Source organism: Protomyctophum parallelum, assembly GCF_964188405.1.
Source record: "Protomyctophum parallelum genome assembly, chromosome: 6".
NCBI classification, from domain to species: domain Eukaryota; kingdom Metazoa; phylum Chordata; class Actinopteri; order Myctophiformes; family Myctophidae; genus Protomyctophum; species Protomyctophum parallelum.
This window is the reverse complement of record NC_139701.1, coordinates 27,404,253-27,425,587: the sequence shown is the minus strand read 5'-3', so window position 1 is coordinate 27,425,587 and position 21,335 is coordinate 27,404,253. Positions and strand designations below refer to the sequence as shown.

Below are 21,335 nucleotides of genomic sequence, written 5' to 3'. Positions count from 1 at the left end.
CTGGCTGCCGGGCGCGGCTGCACTGGATCAACATATGCAATGTCAGAACAGGTCAGCTCCATATACAGTATATAAGGGTTTGAGGTCAGATGTAGAGTTGCTGGTTGGCTCCATATATGCAGATCTAGGTGATGAATCTGATCCAGTCTTCTCCATATATAGCTATCCAGGGTTTGATGAGGTCAGTGTCATGATCTTTATACTGTATATGGAGACGGGCCATATATGGTGGAGTGACGTGTCACAACAGGCGTGATGTCACGAGATGTGACCATATATGGAGCCATGATGTCACAAGGTGTGACCATATATGGAGGTGTGATGTCATGAGGCGTGACCATATATGGAGGCGTGGCGGGACGGGAGATTTTATAGTAAATGCGACCTATGGTCGCAATAAACAGCATTCCTCTATAAACGTTGGGCTGCAACCCAATCATTGTAGTGGAGGTTATTAGTATTTCACCTCGTTACATTGGCCATTGCTACTTACAACAAAAATTGCAGACATACAATGCATTGTGAGCTTGTAGATTGGCTATTTTCAGCAAAGATATTTTAGTATAGAGAAAACACGAGGGGGCCTTGTACGGTAGAGCCTTTGGGAATCCGGTCAACTGAGTATACTGTTTAAATGTTTAAAGTAGTAGACAAACACGATGTAGTATATGCAATACTGTAAAACATAATCATAGCAGTAAACTAGAAATCCGGGTGTATACCTCCGCAAATCAATATAATAATAATTACTTCTAAACAGTTCATCCTTGAGTCCAATTGGATGTTTGTGCCAAATGGCATAAAATTCACTCAAGGCGTTCTTGAGCTATCGTGTTCACAAGGTTGGGACGGGCGGATGGACTGCCCAGAAATATACTGTGATGCTTCTGACCAAGAATTTCTCTGTCCCCAAAAGACCTAAGGCAGCAGAGAAGATGTATGCTTTGTTGTGGCTTTTTGCAGACAAATTGAATGTGGTCTTATCAGGATAACAGATTATCTATCAGACTATCATTACAGGCATTATTGTTGAGTGCTTCTGTGCCCATACACTCACATCCAGTTTTGGAGGAACTCATCGTACATAATCAGACTGAAAGTCTTCACTGACGCAGACTCGGATGAAGAATCTCTGTACCTGTAGTATATATACTGTACAGTCTGTATGTACAATTTACAATTGAGGTAAGACAAGGACCTGAGCTGGTCACATCATGTGGACACCGTTGTTAAGATGGTGACTCACAACCACAAATTCATTAAGGCTCTACAATGGGTTGAAACAGCTGTTAAAACAGCACAACCCTTGTTTGCATCTTGCTCTGTGCATCATTCACAACTGGTGCATGGTGCTAGCTGATGCCATGTCAAATCCTGAGTGTTTCTTCAACTTTGAGTACACATGAGGATCTGCCTGTATACAGGCCTCAGGGTCATCCATGGTTAGACCAGCCACAGTACAGTACCAAACATCTGCAGGTGAATTGCCTGCCAGTGCTGTGGTAAATGTACAGTCCACTCTACAAGTTCTGTGGACTGGGTACTCACTCTGCAAGTTAATGATCTGTGGCAATGCCAGGATTAATGTTCCTTTCATTTTCACATTAATATTGACTCAGATAGATATGCACAGATGGATGGTTTAATTTAAAAAGTAAATGGCAGCTCCACTGGTGCTGAACAACTGTAGTGAGCAATGCGTAACTCACCACAATTCGTTATTCATGACATTTTTGATTATTCCTCCCTTTTCCCTTTTTTTCCTCTTTTACATCAGCAAGCTCTGTTTACTTTGGTCTTTTCGCAGGGGCATAAATTGTGTATGGCAAGGTATGACAGCAGCTATAGCTTGGCTTCCTGTCAAAAATGTACTTCACTTTATATGAAGTATGAACCTATAAAGACCTGAGGCCCTTTCTACAAATGCCTTCTAAATCATTAGTTCTCAAACTTTTTTGTGGCAAGGACCCCCCAAAATATCTATTTGGCCACAGACCATCATCTGAAAATGTTTTGTGCCAGGGACCCCCCAGAAGAGAAGATTTTTGTTAAGAAAATGCTTTTTTAATTTTTTTATATGTTTATTGGTAATAGGTTTTTCAACAATTTAGTACAGTTTGAACATACCATTTTTTTTCCTCCCTCACCCCATCCCTCCCCCCAGTTATCGTCGAAAATGCTACATTTTTAAAAGGTTTTCAAATGATACTTTCCCAGTTTTAAAGGGCTAAAATACTGATTCTGATATACTAATTAAGAATTAAGAGAATAGTTGTAGTTGTAGTTGACTGTGGCAACATTACATTTACAGTATTGAACTAGATGTAAGGGTCCTTAACCCCATGAATCTTAGCATCCCTTGTTTGGGCATATCTTAATAGGCAAATATGAAAATTTGCCTATTAAATAGCACAATGCGTCACACAGTACGGCAAGCATTATGTGGCTCTTCACCAAAGAGGGGGGATCCAGGTTAATAAAATATATAAGGTTTAAATCAGGGGTAGGCCAAATACACGTATACGTACATATATTGAGAAGGCCAAATGCAACTTCATAAGAGCCCTTTAAAGCTAGCCCACCAAGCTAATTGCGTCATCAATGTCTTTTGACAGTGCCTTATATTTAAGACTAGCTTGGAAGTATTCCACATATTTTTCTTGTAAATGACTATGGGTTTCCACCAAGGGGTGCTGCAGCTGACCTAGCTATCATCGCTGTTGTGTAAATCAGGGGTTCCCAATGTTCTGTATTAAACTTAAGGCCCATCTGGGTATGTGGTGATCAGGGCCCACATACGACATACAGTACCTAAAGAAAGAAAGAGGCTGCACTGCTCGTAGCCATGATACAACCCTTTTTTATGGGTACAAAACAGATGCTTTGACCACATACAGAAATAAATGTTAAATCTACTATATTAAATAAACTGCATTATTCTTTCATAATTAAACTTATTTTTGATTTGTAACTGAAGATTAAGACAAAAAGGTTTAGCCCATGGTTTAAATGATTAAAATAGGTTATACAACTTTTCCTGCTAAACTATCTTCTTTGGTGCCTCAACCAGGGAGGCATGGTTTACTCTTTGAAAACCCCTGGTCATCCTGATACAATTCTGTTTTGGGGTAGTGTTTTGAGTTTTGACTCAATAAAGACATACCGGTAACAGCAGATTACCGTTGTAGTATGTTCTGTTTGCCACAAGAGGGAGACAGTCTCTAAATAATTATGCTAGTGATTTTGTAAATAGGCTATTAAGCTACATTCACACTGCTCAAGAAAAACAGCAGCACAATACAAAAAGTGGGTTTGCAATGTGACATGTTTGAATACATGATGGTGTACACATACAGTACATTACAAACTATTAATAATTATATAATCTAGCAATCGGATGAGCAGTGAGCAGCACCACAGAATATTACACTACAAAAAAATTACGTACTTGAACCATGTTTGAATAAATATTAGGTGCTTGTCTATTTGATCACAATTTCAAAGCGGTAATCCAAGACTGACCACACACCACAGTGATCAGAGTCACTTCTGTTATTGAAAAATTGTGAGAAAAAAACCTCTCAGATAAGATTATTGCATTTGTCTTCACGCTGAACACACTAAAATATATTGGGTAAGATGAGGAACATGTCTTGTTTTGTCTTGTTGTGTTCTATTTGGACGATGATTGTAAGTGATGACCTGTTGCTTTGACCAATCTAATATTATTCTTTATATCCCATACTGTAACATGGCGGAACTTGCTGGTAGAACATGTTATTTGTCTATAGACACCAGACATAATTCATCTCCCAGTGGGGAGTGATGATTTATATAGGTTATTCCATAAAATCTAGGGTTATGGTGACAGCTTTGTGGGGCTGAGAATATATAGGGGCCATGCCAGTTTGGTTGCTAGGAAACAAATGTGAGGAAGACAACGCAGTGCAAGACAGGAATCTGGGTTGGGCAGAGAGAGAGAGATGTGGGGGGGGGGGGGGGGGGTGGGTAGAGTGAGAGACAGACAGACAGACAGACAGACAGACAGACAGACAGACAGACAGACAGACAGACAGACAATGTAATTAAATTATATTAAGGTTGCTGTCTGCTACAGTAGTTACCTTTCTTTTTTCTTTTGTTTTGAAGAGTGAATGAGTGAGTCTCATAATGTTTACTGCGGTCAGTGAGCAAGGCCACATAATCATATGACAGCAGTGTTATCTATATTCATTATAATGATACTGCATCTCTACTGCCTCTTCAAACTAACTTTATTGTGCTAGGTATACAGTACAGTACAGTACTAAACATATTTGGAACACAGACATAGAAGCACAGGCACAGAACACACAAAGACAAATATACAAACACAGATGGACATACAGTATGTGCACACATGCCAACTCCTCGTGTGGCATCCATTACCATCTCAATGAAGCTAAAAATAGAGCATTCCCCTCGCCTAGCCCCTTCATCTCCCTACATCAATAGCTTGGATGATCTTTGTGTGTTTCTACGTCCTAATTCCCCAGCCTTCTGTGTTTACACTTTGCTTTTTATTTCACATTTTAATAATAATCTCCAGCCTGCCCAGTGGTACATTGACCCAGCATGATGTTTATCTGGGTCTTTTTGAAGTGTCTTTCTTTAATGCTACCACAGGCTCCATGTCCATGGCTGGTGTGGAGTTATTATGTAGAATAGAATAGAAGAGAATAGAATATTCTCCCTGTCCCCAACACCAAGCTCCACACCATGGGCGACAGGGCCTTCTGCTAGACAGGCCTGTGTCTGTGGAATTCCCTCCCCGTACACCTGAGAGCACCACAGTCCACTGATGCTTATAAAATGGTCTTTTAACAAAGCATTCTCTTACATTTCTTTACCTATTTTTTTTGTTAACTTGACCCTTTAGTTTAGCCTAGAATTGTGTCCTGTAATTTACATTGTTTGTTGCCTATATGCTGTTCTTATGCCATGCTTTTAAACCCTGTAGCACTCTGATTCGAAAGAAATTAAGAATGTAAAGTGCTTTATAAATATAATGATTCATAATAATATAATAATATAATGCATTATATGTTTTTATGTGTTGTTATTATTATTATTATTATTATTATTATTATATATAGTCAAGTGTGTACCTAACATTCTGTACAAATATGTTTTTTCTCCACGAGGCCGTGTGTGTGTTTGTGTATGTGTGTGTGTGTGTGTGTGTGTGTGTGTGTGTGTGTGTGTGTGTGTGTGTGTGTGTGTGTGTGTGTGTGTGTGTGTGTGTGTGTGTGTGTGTGTGTGTGTGTCACTCTAGTGTAGTCTGTTGTGTTGCCTTTCAATTATTGAAAGGCAAAATGTGACTATACTTTTAGAAGAATGACTGTCAGTGTGTTTCTTTTTTATGATCAGTACTTTATTTGGATTTTTTACAAATAAACAGAAAATGGAATCATAGCAAAAATAATGATGTAGGCTTATATACAGTTCTACAGTTTATAGAACTGAAGTCAAGTTAAAACTCTTAAAGAGTATCTCTCTCATTCAGAGAGAGTCCTACAGACACCTATGCCATATAGCGGGGGTTGTATTTCCTTTGTTTTCATAATAGGTGTCTTTCACGCCTCTGAGTGTGACTAGTTATTGTTTGATGATCTCTGACTGGGACCAGAAGGAAAACAACCAGCATAAACACCAGCATAAACACAGTTTTTACAAAATCTCATAGAGATTAGAAATTGTTAAATTAGGTTCAGGATTATGGTTGGAGTTATAGTCCTACCTGATTTATATTTAGTTGCACACCTGTGTTGTGCCCCCAAAACAGTGGATCTACAAGCTCACCATGTATCGTACTGCAACGCATAGTAATCTTATAGATCAAGGCTTCTGTCAAAGATAATTTAATGGCAAAAGTTTTTCTTGAACATTAAGACCATAGGAATGCAACAAAAACACATCTCCATGAATTCAAGGCTTCATGGGGTGTGTATTCTGTTCTGTGTAATTGAGAGAAAATAAGTATTTCTTGAGTGAACTACCCCTTTTAGATATTTTGTGATATTGCAACAGATGTGACACTCCATCGTGTGTAAGGTTGCAAGTTCTCACTCAGAATCAAATTATTTTTTCATAATTTTCTTCTTCTTCCGAATGTTATCATCTTTATCTTCTTCATCATATTCCTCTTAATCATCTTCTTATAGTCTTCTCTTCTTCTGTGCATTGACCTTATTAATTGCCACTCGAGGCTATTTATCTATTTATTTAATTTGTTGCCTATCTAAATTCATGACTCTGAGGGTTAAGGGTGTGGAGATTGATTGTTCTATTACTGTTGTGGATGAGATCCTTGACTTCTAGAGGCCAGTGCAGTTCATGCAGAGAAAGTGCATGAGGTATCTTACGCAGGAGGACAGCATCAGACCTTTGTGGTTGTCTTGTCGCCATGGAAACTAGCGTGAAGATGACTGGTAGGAAAAAAAATATTATGCTGTAGTTAGGCAAGCAAGCATCACACATCCTCCCAGCTGATGTCAGTGCCTTTGTGCTGCACTGCACAGGTTACAGTGATCTGTTTAAGTTCCGTTGTTAAGCCTTATCAGAATTGGTCCTCTTCAGTGAAGCTATAAATTACTGTCCTCACTTGACATCCATGATTTCACAAACTTAACTTTTTGTTACCACCGCACTCTGACTCCTCTGGTGTCACTGTGATATGCTCTAATAAAAGTACTCACACTCTGAGTGGCAAGAGTGAGTTGACTTTTCTTGTCTCTAAAACATGTTCACAAGCCATGTTCTTAACTAGAGCGGTGCCCGTGGGCACTGGCCTACTTGGAACGATGCAAGTTGGAAATGCATGCCCCACCCAGTTATTATGTATGTGTCCCTTTTATGTTCATATATGGAGTTCTTTGTTAGGCATGCCGGCGTTATCCGAAGCTATAGGAGTGCATCTCGTGCTTTGGGCATATTGGCCTGTACAAAGGTGATCTGTAAATGAAATAGATCTGCATCTATTAGCCAATGTATCATTCTTTTTTTTTATAAAGTATATTTATTGGTTTTTTAAAGACAAACAGACATTATACAACAAGAACATCATAACAAATAAAAGAAAATAAAAGAAAAGAAAAACAGCTCAGGCACAACACTATTATAAATAAAAAGATTGAATATACAAAGACATGACAAGGACAATGAACCATAATGACAAGTGGCTTTCGAATTTTGATAGACTCCCAATCAGGAAATACATCCATACAGTACATAAATACATATATTAAAAAGGCAGACAATAGTTATCATAGGCACCAAATCATTACAACGAGAGCAGACCCATGCATGCTCCACTCAAAGGCGGCAACCCCCCTCCAGGCGGCAGAGCCACCGCCCCAAGAAGCGGCCCCGACGCAACGCATCGAGACCCCTGCCCGGGCGACCACCCCCCCATACCCAAAGGGCAGACAAGCCCCCACCCCAAAGCAGAGCAACCACTAGGGAAGAATGCTGGCATATAAGATATCTAAGGTTGGTACGGAAAACCTCCAAGTATCGTGGCAGACAGTGTGGTTCCAATTATGATTCAAATAAGGGTCCCAAATTTTGTAGAAAGTGTCCAATTTAGAATGCAACATGCATGTAATGTATTCACAAGGAATACAGTCCTTATAATGTTATGCCATGATTTCTTTGATGGAGCAACATCCTTGATCCAAAACAAAAGAATATTCTTCCTAGCAGCAAACGTTAATAAGTTGAACAACCTCTTATGTTTGACATCAATGACATGATCATCCGGGAGACCAAGTAAAAGACACAACAGATCTAAATCGATCGAGACACCAAAAATAACAGAGTTCTGATACAATGTCATACCAATAGTTCTGAAGCTTCACACAGGACCAAAGACAGTGAACGTAATTACCAATCTCTGACTTGCACTTAAAGCAAAATTGAAATTTGTTTCTTAGATAATTGCAAAGAGAGGGCTCGTTCTACCTGTGAAGCGGGACTATTGGCTAAAAGTGAAGTGTCCTCAGTAATAAAATGTCTAATTTGTAAATATCTGAAGAATTCAGATTTTGGCAACCCATGACGCTGCTGCAATTGTGTGAAAGACCTCAAGGTCTGGCCATCAAAAAGGTCTCCAAGTTTGGTAATGCCCTTCTCATGCCAGGTCCTAAAGCCTGCATCTGAGTGTCCCGGCCTAAAGTCAGGGTTGCCTACCACTGGAGTAAGGGGAGATGTCAATTTAGCACGGCCTTCAATATTACGCACAGACCTCCAGGCTTTGACTGAACATAGAGTGATGGGGTTAGAACAAAATTTCCTAATAGACTTAAGGTCCTTTATGAATAATAGATTCCAAAGAGGGCATTTGGACTGTGAAGATTCAATATCAAGCCAAATCGAGGAAGGATCCGATTTAAGCCAATTCGTAAGCACCCTGAGGTGCCCGGCCAGTTGGTAATGCCTTATATTGGGCAGGTCTAAACCACCATCTGCGCCATCCATTTGAAGTTTGGCCAATTTCAGCCGAGGCTTCTTCCCATTCCAAATGAAAGTACTTAACCAGCCTTCTAGTACCTTGATAACCTTGTTTGTCAACAATACAGGAATCATTTGCAATGGATAAAGTATTCTGGGGAGAATATTCATTTTGATAAGAGCTATCCTACCTAGCCAAGAGAGGGGTAAGGGGGCTCAACGATCTAAGTCTGCCTTTATCTAAAAGAGGAGGGAAGTTGGCCTTGAACAGTGTATCATGACTTCATAAGCAGGTGTTATAGTCACTCCCAAATAAACAAAACCAGCAGGTGACCATTTAAAAGGGAAGGGTTCGGACAGGTCTGGTATGGATGTGAGAGAACCAAGTGGCATGGCTTCAGACTTAGTGAAATTAATTTTGTAGGCGCCAAACCTAGAGATCATTTGAGTTGGACAGGGAAGCCAATGTATCATTCTGTTGAGCTAGTCAAGTCATCGTGATGTCAGAAGAGATGTCAGCTGTGTCCCCTTTTCTGCCCATATATTGAGTTCTTTGTTAGGCATGCCCAAATATGGAGTCTGGCCCGAGCAGAGGCCTTTTGTGGTGGTTCTGGACCGTAGGTCCGATTGACTCGACACCGGGCAGTGCACGTGGATTTCAGAGACACACACACACATGCGCATAGGACGCATTTTTAGGAAAAATAGGACGACTTTTAGGAAAAATAGGATGACTTTTATGAAAAATAGGACGACTTTTTATGAAAAATAGGACGACTTTTAGGAAAAATAGGACGACTTTTTAGGAAAAATAGGACGACTTTTTAGGAAAAATAGAACGACTTTTAGAGAAAAATAGGGTGTTTTAGAGAAGGGAGAAGAGTCTGGGACGTATGGAGCGTTGAAAAATATAGGACGACTTTTAGGAAAAAATAGGACGACTTTTAGGAAAAAATAGGACGACTTTTAGGAAAAATAGGACGACACACACGCACGTTATTAATACAGCACCCGGGGAGCAGTTAGGGGTCTTGCTCATGGACATTTCAACACATAATATTCATAGTAATAGACTGTCAGGGGGGGACCAAAGGGACTTTCTCCACAGCTGCCCTTAAGCGTAATCCCATGTGGTCTCCCATCCAAATACTATCCAGGCCTGACCCTGTGTGGCTTCCTGGGCTGGACGAGATCAGACGTATTCAGGGTTGTATGGCCATAATATTGCTTTCCAATAATAACGAGATCCCCTTTTAGGGAAAACAAAGTAGCTGTCATTGATATTAAGTTCATGTGGCAACACACTACACTATAATGTGGGAAAGATTTGAGAGAAGTTCGTTCAGCCCCAGAACTCCAAACAGCAGGGTATGATAATGACCAGGTTTTAGAGACAAGCTTGTCAGGTAGACCCATTGAGACATTCTATTTTTATCTTTATAGCATGGGGAGTTGAGTCTGGTAATCTTAGTTGGGGATGTTTCTTGGCTATAGCTATAGTAACATTTAAAACCCAACGTGTATGATGTGTACTTCATTTGAGTTACTTGCACAGTTTAAAAGTGCCATCGTGCAGCGCAATCCTTGTAAAACCATCACAGTATAATTAAAGTGCAAGACCACTTTGGTAAAGGTTTGGGTTGTATAGTTACCTTGCAATGATATAACTCCAAATGTGGACAACAAATCAAAAATTATTGCTGCAGTGATTAGAATTTTCAAAATATGCTCCTCATTGACTTACATTATAGCCTACGCTGAAACAGCTCTCAAAGTCACTCTTTTATTACATAAATAAACACAAACAAAGTTGATTCAGACAATATAGATTATAGAACATCACCAAAAAAATGTTAACTTCCTATTGATTTTATTATTTGAAGATCTGGATCCGGATCCACAAATCCAGTTCACCCCAGATTCGTTGCACTGGGGTGTCTAACTCACACCGGAAGTTTGGTGAAATAACATTGGAGTCTATGAGAGCCATTTCTTTAGCTTATGTACCAACACTATTTCTGAACGATTGAGACCTTTATAAAATACTCGGCTCAGGAAAATAAAATACATATCACACGACACACATTGTTTTCTGCTGTGTTGCTTTTTGATGTGTACACTGTGTAATTTTATAGAGCACAAAATCTGAAGTATATTGCAAGACTGTCCATCGTTTCCTGTCTGTCAACCAAATATATTCTTTTATATTTCTGAACCTATTATATGACAAAGGTCGCAAGCTTTCATAGCGTTTCTTCATGAGCTGGTCCAGCCGGCTCCATTCACTGCCATGCATTTCATCAAACTTCCGGTGCGAGGTTTGCCACCCATGGCTGGATTGGGGTGTTAGATCAACTACAAATGATTCCCAAGCACAGCACAGATGGGTCACATGCGGAGAACAAATCTTGCATACAGCAAATGGTATAGGACTGGTATGGTAAGGAGATGAGTGAGAAGCATGTCAAAAGACCTGGCTTCTTGAGCCTCTGGAGGCCACTGCTGCTCATAGATCCACAATGTAAAACATATTATTTGAATTCTCGCTGTCAAAAAATTTTTCCAAAATCAGAAGAGCCCACTTAGGCACCCAATAGGCTTCTCAGACTCAAGTCTGATTTACGGTGTACTTGGTTGTGCATCGATGTCTTGCACCGAAAATAGCCGATCTTAGTACATCTGCTATTTGTAGTGTGAGACACCGGCAAGTATAAATCAGGCATCCGACTTCTAAGAGCCTAGTTATTGTTTGATTGTCATTGTGTTGCTATCTAATCACCCCCTGTTAATTACATTGAATAATAAGTCTTATCTGAGCCAGTAAAAGACTGCTGTGCTATCCTCCGATTCCTCCCTCAAAGTCATGATATCACCTACTTGTAGTTGCTGAGATTATTGTTGCTGTCGGGCAGAAACCTCTTACTGTATCTCCATATTTTGTTTTCTCATAAAATGAACACCCTATACGTGTCACACAAAAGCATCACTTCGGCGCCACATTTGCTGATCTGATACTTTTGCTATATTTGGATCCTGAAAAGTAACAGTTTTGGACATATGAGGTTTCCACCCGACAGAGCTGTTATATTCTTTATCACATTGATCTGTGAATAGAAGAACACAAAACAAGTGTCATAATTGTGATTTTCTTTTATACCAATTATGATTCTAATTAGGCTGACTGTTGAATACGTTTGTGGTATCTCAAATATATATTGTCGCCTGATTGATTTCTTCTCTGTGTACTATTTTTTACCATCCATACAGACGTTTTGTCGGAGCTTTAATGTGTTTGATGTCACACGCCGTTGATCACTGCCTCCATCATAACTACTACCATCATTAAGTACCCATCAGTCTCGGAATAGTGCTTCAACAGTGCTGCCAGTGTCCCCAATGTGTACTCTCATGAAGAAATTCTAGGATTGTGTTGGAGAATTCTTTTGTAGTTTTTGTGTCACGATCATGAAATTATAGCTGACGAATAATTGTCATAAAAATAATTGGGATTATTAATTCAATTGTGTTTTTGACATTGAACATTGATTGGAACAAATTAAATTAAAAATTATATTTGGCTTTTAGGCTTCGTTAACAAATACATACAGTATATATATATATTTAAAAATGTTATAGCCTACTTTCAAGCTTGCCTATTTCAACTATATTTAGTTTTTAATGAAAATGTATGAACATCTTTCAACATGGAACCGATTATGATGATGATGATGATGCAAAAATAATTGTGATTATCTCAAATAATTAAGATCAGCTGCATGATTACAATATGTAATTGAGACAGGGCTAGTTATTGTTTGATGCTTTCTCACATTTCTGATGATGAGGAATTTGTTAACTTCAGCTTTTCTAATGTATTATTTGGTTGGTTAGCTTTCCCCTGGAAATTTCACCTGCCATTAAAGCAGAACCTAAACTTAATAACATTGCAATTATTAGCTATTATTTGCTTACATTTTAGGCTAGTTCTCTGTTCTCTAGTGGCTTTGTGCAAACACTATTTCCCTATTTTCATTGGTGACAATTGAATACGTAGCTCGCCCCCAAATATGACAGGGCTGGATACAAGTTGGCATGGAAATGTCAGACTGCAGCTGCCTCAATTTAAAAAGGTTCCCCCTTGATGCTAATTGATTATTCTATTTATATCCCACTTGGGGGATGTGGCTTGGCGCATAATTGGTCAATATACATGCTATATTAACTTTCAGTTAGAATTTCAGGTTATTAACCACTTGAACCCCAGCATCCAAATCCGGAGGGGAACATTAGCCAAAAATATGCAGATCTACAAGCTCATAACAAAACAGCTATCCAAGTACAGAACAACTCGGGTTCGATTCACTAAACAATTCATGTCTTTCATATGTGGTCCTACACCAGCCGTGAAGTGAAACACAGCTGTTTCAATTTGTATGCCAATCAGACAAATTGAAACACCTGTGTTGTTCCTCACATGGCAGGTGTAGGATTACATTTCAAACTCACGAATAAGATTAATGTGATTCCTTTTTTTTCCACTTCCTCCCTGTTTTTTGTTGTTTGGTTGGTCCCCAAAACTAAAATTAAAGGATGCGTGGTGAGAGGCGTTCCATTCCGTAATCGTAATCCATGGTTCTGTGCAGTGGGCACTGCATTGCTGGGGGATGCATTTAGTTAGTCAATTTAGTTTAGCGGAGGAGAGAGAGATGCTTCGCTCCTCCGCAGCTGTTCTTTTCGCCCGTGTGATTTTAGTGAACAACCGGTTTAATGTTCATCATTGATTTGAGAATTAGGCCTACGAAAGAAAGAAAGGAAGAAAACAATTGTTGAAAAGGCGAAAAGTTTTTCCTCGTGCGTTCCGTTCACGCGGTACGTAGCCTACTACTGAATATACTGATCGCTGTGTTGTCTGCTCTCTGCAGGGATCAAACTAAGGAAAAGAAGAGAAAGGATCGGTAGAAGTGAAGTGCCCAGATATTTTAGAACGAGTGAGTATTCTACGGCTCGGGGTCGGGAGAGGGAACAACTGTTCTGAAGACATTGACCTGTTGCGGATGTTACAAGTAGAATGGATGGATACAATGCAGCGCTGCGCGATGGATCATACAAATCGATTCTGATCTCACGGTCGTTGGGTTTCATTTAAGACTGTCTGGAGTATTAAATTGTAGGCTACGAAACGTAATTGTTTTTCGCGTCTTGGTTTACGCACAACGCACTTGGAGGGAACCCGTGCGACGTGTAGTCTTCGCTCCTCGTTGAGGACGCGAAACGCTGGACACAGCTACAGAGTGAAACAACTGGACACAGCCATTGTTTTAACAAAATGTACGAATGATTCAGTTAAGACAGGATTTCCCCAAATTGATGTCAAACAACAAACCGAGCACGTGCCGCGCCCTGCTATAGGACCTAACTGCGCCCCTTCTCTCTCTCTCTCTCTCTCTCTCTCTCTCTCTCTTCCTCCATCCCTTTTCGTTTGCTTTTGGGCAGAATGGCTCGGTTCGGAGAGGACGTTCCGGCCATGCTCGGCTCCACGGATGGGGGTTCTGAGCGCAACCGGAACCGCGATGGAGCAGCGGTGTCCACAGGTGGCATCTCCCCAGCCTTCAAGCAGACCAAAGCGCAGCGTGCCCGCACCATGGCCCTGTACAACCCCATCCCCGTCAGACAGAACTGTTTCACCGTCAACAGGTCCCTCTTCATCTTCGGGGAGGACAACGTGATCAGGAAGTACGCTAAGAAAATTACGGAGTGGCCATATCCTTTTCGTTTGGGCTGGTCATACTACTGTAAAGTGGCAATAATGGGTAAGATGACACACAATAAAGCTTGATCCTTTATGGCTCTGGTTCTCAACCATTTAAATTATTTCAAGGAACCCCGTTCAATTCATTATGCATTTAGGGCACAGACACCCATTTGAGACTTTTTAGTTTTAGTTTTTTAAATCTCTCAATTTACACTGTAAAATCCTAATCCTTTAGTGTTAATGCAACTCTTGGGAGTGTACAAAAGGGAACCAAATGGACACGGGGTCCTATTGGTTCCATTGGTACACTACACTCAGTTACTGGGTCACCTGCAAGGGTCCATAATGGTTCCTAACACCTTTCTAATAATGAGTCCCTAACCATTTTGCTGAGGACCCCCTGGGAGTCCAACAATTAGGCTACCCCTGCATGGGGGTATCGGGACCCCTGTTGAGAACTACCTTAGCCAATCTAGGAACGCATGTCTAGCTGCTGAACTGAATCTGTCTTGAGAGATTACATGTCGGTAGACAAGTTGTGTAATATGTTTAAGCAGGCAAATTGTCCTTTCCAGTCAGTTTTTACTTGCAGTTGCTCTTTGAAATGCTTTAGTTGTAGTGCCAAAGGATCAATTCAGCACCATGGATAGCGCGCACACACACACACACACACACACACACACACACACACACACACACACACACACACACACACACACACACACACACACACACACACACATTTTATCGCTGGAGTGACAATTTCTGATGTTGGCCTTTTAAAATTTTCTTACACATTTAGCTTGAATTGAATTGTGTTGGAAGTGAGCAGGACCTGTTGGACAAGGTACTGTACACTTTGTACCACATAAAGTCCTAAGTTCTGAGTATCTAATTACGAGATTTTACAGATCAGTTGCAAATACATACACAAACAGTGAGGATTTGTCTGTCTGTGTATGGCCTACACAGAAAAGTATAGGACTGCCACTGGTACAGAAAGAATAGCCTACTCTGTACCAGCAGCAGTGATGATGTGTAGAATCTATAGTTAACAACACTGAAATTCTACAGCAACCTCAAAACTGAGCAATAACAAGACAGGGTCTAATTATGGTGACTTTCATGTGTATTCAGTATTTGGAGGTCAGTGCAGAGCTCAGTGGAACTCCATATTTGGGGCGGTTGAACCCTTCGGTGTCATGCTGTAAAAAAAAAAAACACACTCATGTGAAGTGAGGGGCACTTTTCCTAATCCTAAAACTATCGGGACATGTGTTTCAACGTGTAGACTGATTAATTCCTGCATTTACAATATCGTGTCTAACCTCTGTGTGCCCTTACTTTCCCAAGCTCTGTCAATGGATTTGAAATCAAACCCCATTTAATACAACAATGGCATCTTTTTCTTTTCACTTACACGCATTGGCCCCATGCCAATATGTAAGGACTTTTTTGAAGACGTTGAAAGTGAAAAACATTTTCCAATCACGTATCTTGCTAAGGACAACCACCCACACACACACTCATGCACGCACGCACGCACGCACGCACGCACGCACGCACGCACGCACGCACGCACGCACGCACGCACACACACACACACACACACACACACACACACACACACACACACACACACACACACACACACACATAAACACACACACACACACACACACACACACACACACACACACACACACACACACACACACACACACACACATAAACACACATAAACACACACACACACACACACACACACACACACACACACACACACATACACACACAATGTCCATAAGTCTAGTCTATGTGTTCTTGTAGTGCAGCTCACCAGGTGCTATCCAGGTGTGGTCTCTTCTCTGCCATTGTTCTGCTCCATTCAGTGTCTTTCCGAGTGACTGGCCTTCTGCAAACAGAATTTATCTGCCTCTATTATCTGTCAGTGTCTATTGTTGTTGTTTTCCTAGTCTTTGTTCATTCATTTAATCTCAATTGCCAGTTAGATAGAAAAGGAGTTTCAGTGCGTTTGTGTTGAGGTGTAGTTTTCCAGATTATTAGTGTTATTTAGTCTCTAGAGAAGGTTGAATCATTTCCAGTAATATTGCTAAGACATAATCACAATTTGGGTAAGAAACAAATAACATAATTGTGTGGAAAATGTATTGATAAAATACAGTGTGTGGTTAAATCAGACCACAAAAGAGCTTGAAGGGGAATTCACAAGTCCCTGCTTCTGGTGACTGATATTGTCCTAATGAAATTAGAGACCTTACACATTTTTCCCCTTATCATTATTCATATTTTCTGTAATGTAATCTTGCATTATGGAGTTCTGTAAGTCCATGACTGAAATCCATAAGTCCATGCACTGAAAAGTGAATGTCTCCCCATTCTCCCCAATTCATTATTACTTTGATTAAATTGAAATTCATACTCCCCCTACTGATGGAAGGAGGTAATTGCAAAAAATTCTGAATTACAAACTAAAGATGGTGGTGCATCTAGTATCCCATATAGTGCGCTTTCTGCTTTATTGACATTGTTTACCAGTCAGTGTCCTACCCAACTCCAGGATTGAAATTTCTCATTGGAAAAGTAGCTAGATGTATTGTATTAACATACTCTACAATACAGATTGGTTAAAAGGACAATATATTCATTCCAGTAAGACATTTTTGGAATGATTACTGTTGACTAGAGCGGTGCGGCGGTGCCCATTGGAGCTTCTACAGCGTTGCCTGTTGGGCACTGGCCTACTTGGAACGATGCAAGTTGGAAATGAATGCCCTACCCAGATAGTCTGTGTCCAGTTTATGCCCATATATTGAGTTCTTTGTCAGGCATGCCCAAAAATGGAGTCTATTCTCCATATCTCTAGTCAGAATTATGTCAGAACAGTCCAGCTCCATATATGGACACTGGGCAGGGGCCCTGTCCAGGCCTTTTGTGGCAGTTCTGGACAACCGTGGGTCCGACCGACTCGACATCGGGCACACTGCCCTTCCTTGTGGGGGTGTGGAACGCGTGTGTCGAATTTGAAGTCAGTGGGGCGAACGGTTCTCGAGTTACATGGATTACGTGGAGACTTGTTGCATTTATAGTTCGATTGTGATTTTCTTCTGATTCTGTTGGATGGACATCAGTAAACTGAAGGCTGTCCGAGTGAATTTTCTTGTGGGTCACCAGAAGGAAAGTAGCCAAACTAGATAACCCCAGGTTAATGTGTTGTTCTGGAGGGAGTGTCCTATTACGTCTAATGAGCTCAACTGTATCCGATTAACAGTCATTAACAGGCATGATAAACAATGACGTCCGATTGGTGTGTCACATGGCATCATATCAAGTCATAAGTCACACACAGACTTTATTTCATATTGTTTCCCATTATGGTTTTGAGAGGAGTGTTCCTTAGCAGGTGGTTGGGCCAAGCCCCCAGTAAGGCTATCCAATGTTGAAGATGCCACTACCTACTGGCGAAATGTGGAATTGCAGCACTTTAATGGAAGTGGACGGACGTTCATGACGTCACGTGCATTTTGAGGTCCGGGGCTAGGCTAGGCTAAACTTCCGCTCGTTCGAGCCATTGAGTTATAATTATACTTTCGGCAGTCCCCCAGCGCCCACAGTGTCCCCAGCGGGAATTGAACCCAGGACCTTCTAGCTTTATTCATGCAGTGTAATGTACTGTAGCTGTATGTGTGGGGAGGATTTTGTGTGTGCACTCAATTATTACATTTTAAAGATGGAGTGCCTTGATTTTTTTCAACCCTAAAACATGATCATCAGGTATTATTATAATATAAGGAGTATTTGTTAAAATCACCCTGTCAAGGGTTCAGCCTCCAGGAAGAAACCCTAAATACAAAGTTAATACACCATTGCACATAAAAACGACCCTAGGGTGTCTAATGAAGTACTGTCACCAATCTGCCAGACCAAATAGCCCATAGCAGATTTAGTCTGGTGCTGCTCGGTTGTGATTGGATTTCCCTGGCCCCCGAAGTTGTGGGGCACCAATCAGGGCTCAGTATGCAAATATTGGGCAGGCATTTTTTGCCTCTTGGAAATGCATGTTCCACAATATCTGCGTAGACTACTGTAAAGTCTACGCAGTGTCTGGCCATGCTAGGCTAAAGTTTAACCTGACTAGTTGTGAGATATTTGCATACACAGTAAAACTTTCTCAGTGTTCATTTATCCATTTGTGACCCTGAGAGTTAATAATCAGGATTTTACAGTATATTTGTGCAAAAATTGTATCTCCATATTGTTCTTTAATTATTATATATATTATTATTATTTTTCCATACATTCATTTTGCGATGACATGCTCAATATAGGAGCGACGAAATGACTAAAGTCTGTCTGTGGATATTATAAATATTGAACCAATGAGAAGTATTAACTGCTTGAACTTGAACATTGGATCCATTGGAAGAAACACAGGTTATTTCCTGAAAATGTACAGTTTTGGATGGGTTTCTACTTTCTGCCCAACAGCAAGTCAGCGACGATATGCATGTGTATATCTGTGGGTGTGTGCAAGCTATTGTGTGCAAGCACACACGTGCATAAGTGTGTGAGTCTGCCTGCCTGCCTGCCTACCTGTGGTGATAGTCGAGGGAAGGCTGGCCGGGGGCTGGAAGGCAAAAGGCAGGGCTAATGAAGCACACAACTCAGGCTGAGTGTGGTGGGCCTGTGGAGGGCTGGCAGCTGCTTCTGCGGTTTGATCCCCACTAGGGGGGACCGCTGCAGCAGGAAGCTTCCCACTTGGCAGGTACACCTCTGAATAATTGATTATTGCATTGTTTGTGTTAACCATTCCACGCACATGTTGGAAGGTTTGTTTTAGTCACATCATTTCTATGTATTTCTCTTGTGAGAGGATATATGGCGCTTAGCCAACAATGCCCTGTTAAAACGGATCCGCCAGCATATTTCAAAATATACGTAGGTGCTAGAGTGCCAGCAGATATGGCAGATTTTACTCTGAAAGGTCCCCCCATTCCGTTCCCCCCAAATACCGGGAGGCATAATCTTCCATTTTTACCTCACACTGGTCACGCTAAAGTCTCTCGATAGAAGCGTTTATATTCGATATATAATTTTTTTATTTTTGGTTTTATATCAATAAAAAAGCCCTAATGACGTGTACTGTACACACGTGCAAGGCCTCCTGCGGTTTGATTAGAAAAGACGTGTATACACGTCCTTAGCAAAAATTGTGGTTGGCAAACACACACTAAGGTTGGCGAACATGCATTTAGGTTGGCGAACATGCGCTGCTCACGTGCTTGCGGTTTAGGTTAGGGCAGGGGTCGGCAACCGGCGGCTCAAGAGCCGCTTGCGGCTCTTGAGCACTCCCCTAGTGGCTCCCTGTAGCATTACAAAAAAATCTATGAAAATGTATAATGTTTATTTTTTCACATTTTTATTTTTAATTAAGGTTTCTGTAGGAGGCCAAACGTGACAGAAACATTCTTAAGTTTCCCAATTTTGTAAAAATGTGTAGAATAAATATTATGATGGATTGCCTGTATGCTTAATCTGCAGTAGGCTATAGCCCTGAAACATGACTGTCAGTCATGACGCAACAGCAGCCTGTTTTACGCAATCGCAGTCCATAAACATTCCGATTTAAAATATAAAGTCCTCGACACATGTGCCACGGGAGTTAGAAATTTGCTGGTACAGCGATTAGCATTGCTGCATCCCGCGTTGTTTAATAAAAAGCATTTTTATCCGAGCACCCTTTTCTCAAACGGGGTTGGGAAACAGTTGCACACCGGGTGGGGGCGCGTAGTTGAAAGCCAATGGCAAAATAACAGCTCGGATAAAAATGCTTTTTATTAAACAACGCGGGATGCAGCAATGCTAATCGCTGTACCAGCAACATTCTAACACCCGTGGCACATGTGGCGAGTACTTTATATTTGGAATCTGAATGTTTATGTACACGTTTACAATGTAAATGTAGCGATTGCGTAAAACAGGGTGCAGTTGCATGACGCACCATGGCTAAATCTGCAGTGACAAACTATCAAACAATAAATAAAACGTGGCAAGCCGTTCACAGACGGTGACTATATGAAGGAGTCATATAGACGTTTTATTATCTCCCGGGTTGCAACGAAACAGCAAAGCAGCAGCCAGCAGTGGTGGAGTTTAAAGCTGCGATCCACTTCTTAAAAGTTTGCTCCCTTCTGCCTTCCCACACACTTGTGTGGAAAACATGGAATGCTCTTCCAGACAATTATGTGAACATGAAGAAACTCGCATTTGGAGTATTATCCATCTTTGGATCAACGTACTTTTGTGAGCAGATATTCTCAAACATGAACTACATTAAATCCAAATACCGCACACGCCTCACCGATGAGAGCTTGCAATCGTGTGTGAAGATTAAAGTGACATTTTACGTGCCCAATGTTGAGAAGCTCTCCAGCGATGTCCACACACAGAAATCACATTAAACGGGTATAAGAACACAATGCAAAGAACATGGCATAATAATGGAGGGTGCGTTGACTGCGTTCGGAAATGCGCACCGCGGGAGCGCACTCGCCTATTAGTTTGCATTGCACAGTGCGCTCAGTGCGCTATTTCCGAACGGGCTTAAACCATAGCGCACTTTTTATTTTGATAGATAGGCTACAAGTAAGATGCGCAAACGCGGGAAGCGAACGCAGCTTGTGTGTGTGTGTGTGTGTGTGTGTGTGTGTGTGTGTGTGTGTGTGTGTGTGCTACAGCTGCGCCCTCTGGTGGCGGGCGGGTGGTGTAACAGCGGGACACACACACACACAGACATTCAGCCCTTGCTGTCATAGTAAGTGGCTCACTGCGTTCGCAAATATCTACTTGCAGCCCTGTTGTCTTCATTATATAAGCATTTTAAGGCTTAATTTTTTTTTGCGTCTCCAGGTAGATTTTGAATAATTGTTTTTGGTCGAAAATGGCTCATTCAACATCTTGGGTTGCCGACCCCTGGGTTAGGGTTAGAGATAGGGTTAGTAAGGTTAGTAATGGTCAAACTAATGGGAGGTCGTACCAATGCCATGCTACCACTGCTACTACATATCAGCAG

General features: G+C 41.0%; 1 protein-coding gene across 1 annotated transcript in view; it reads left to right on the top strand.

The window, feature by feature from the left end:
- The window catches only part of cacna1ea (calcium channel, voltage-dependent, R type, alpha 1E subunit a), a gene marked incomplete at its 5' end in the record, with an annotated part of 146,325 nt that overhangs the window by 25,500 nt on the left and 99,490 nt on the right, over positions 1 to 21,335 (top strand). Inside the window, one exon of the mRNA XM_083766471.1 lies at positions 13,984 to 14,261. Coding sequence (XP_083622597.1) covers positions 13,984 to 14,261 — 278 coding nt within the window. The remainder of the gene's footprint in view (positions 1 to 13,983; positions 14,262 to 21,335) is intronic.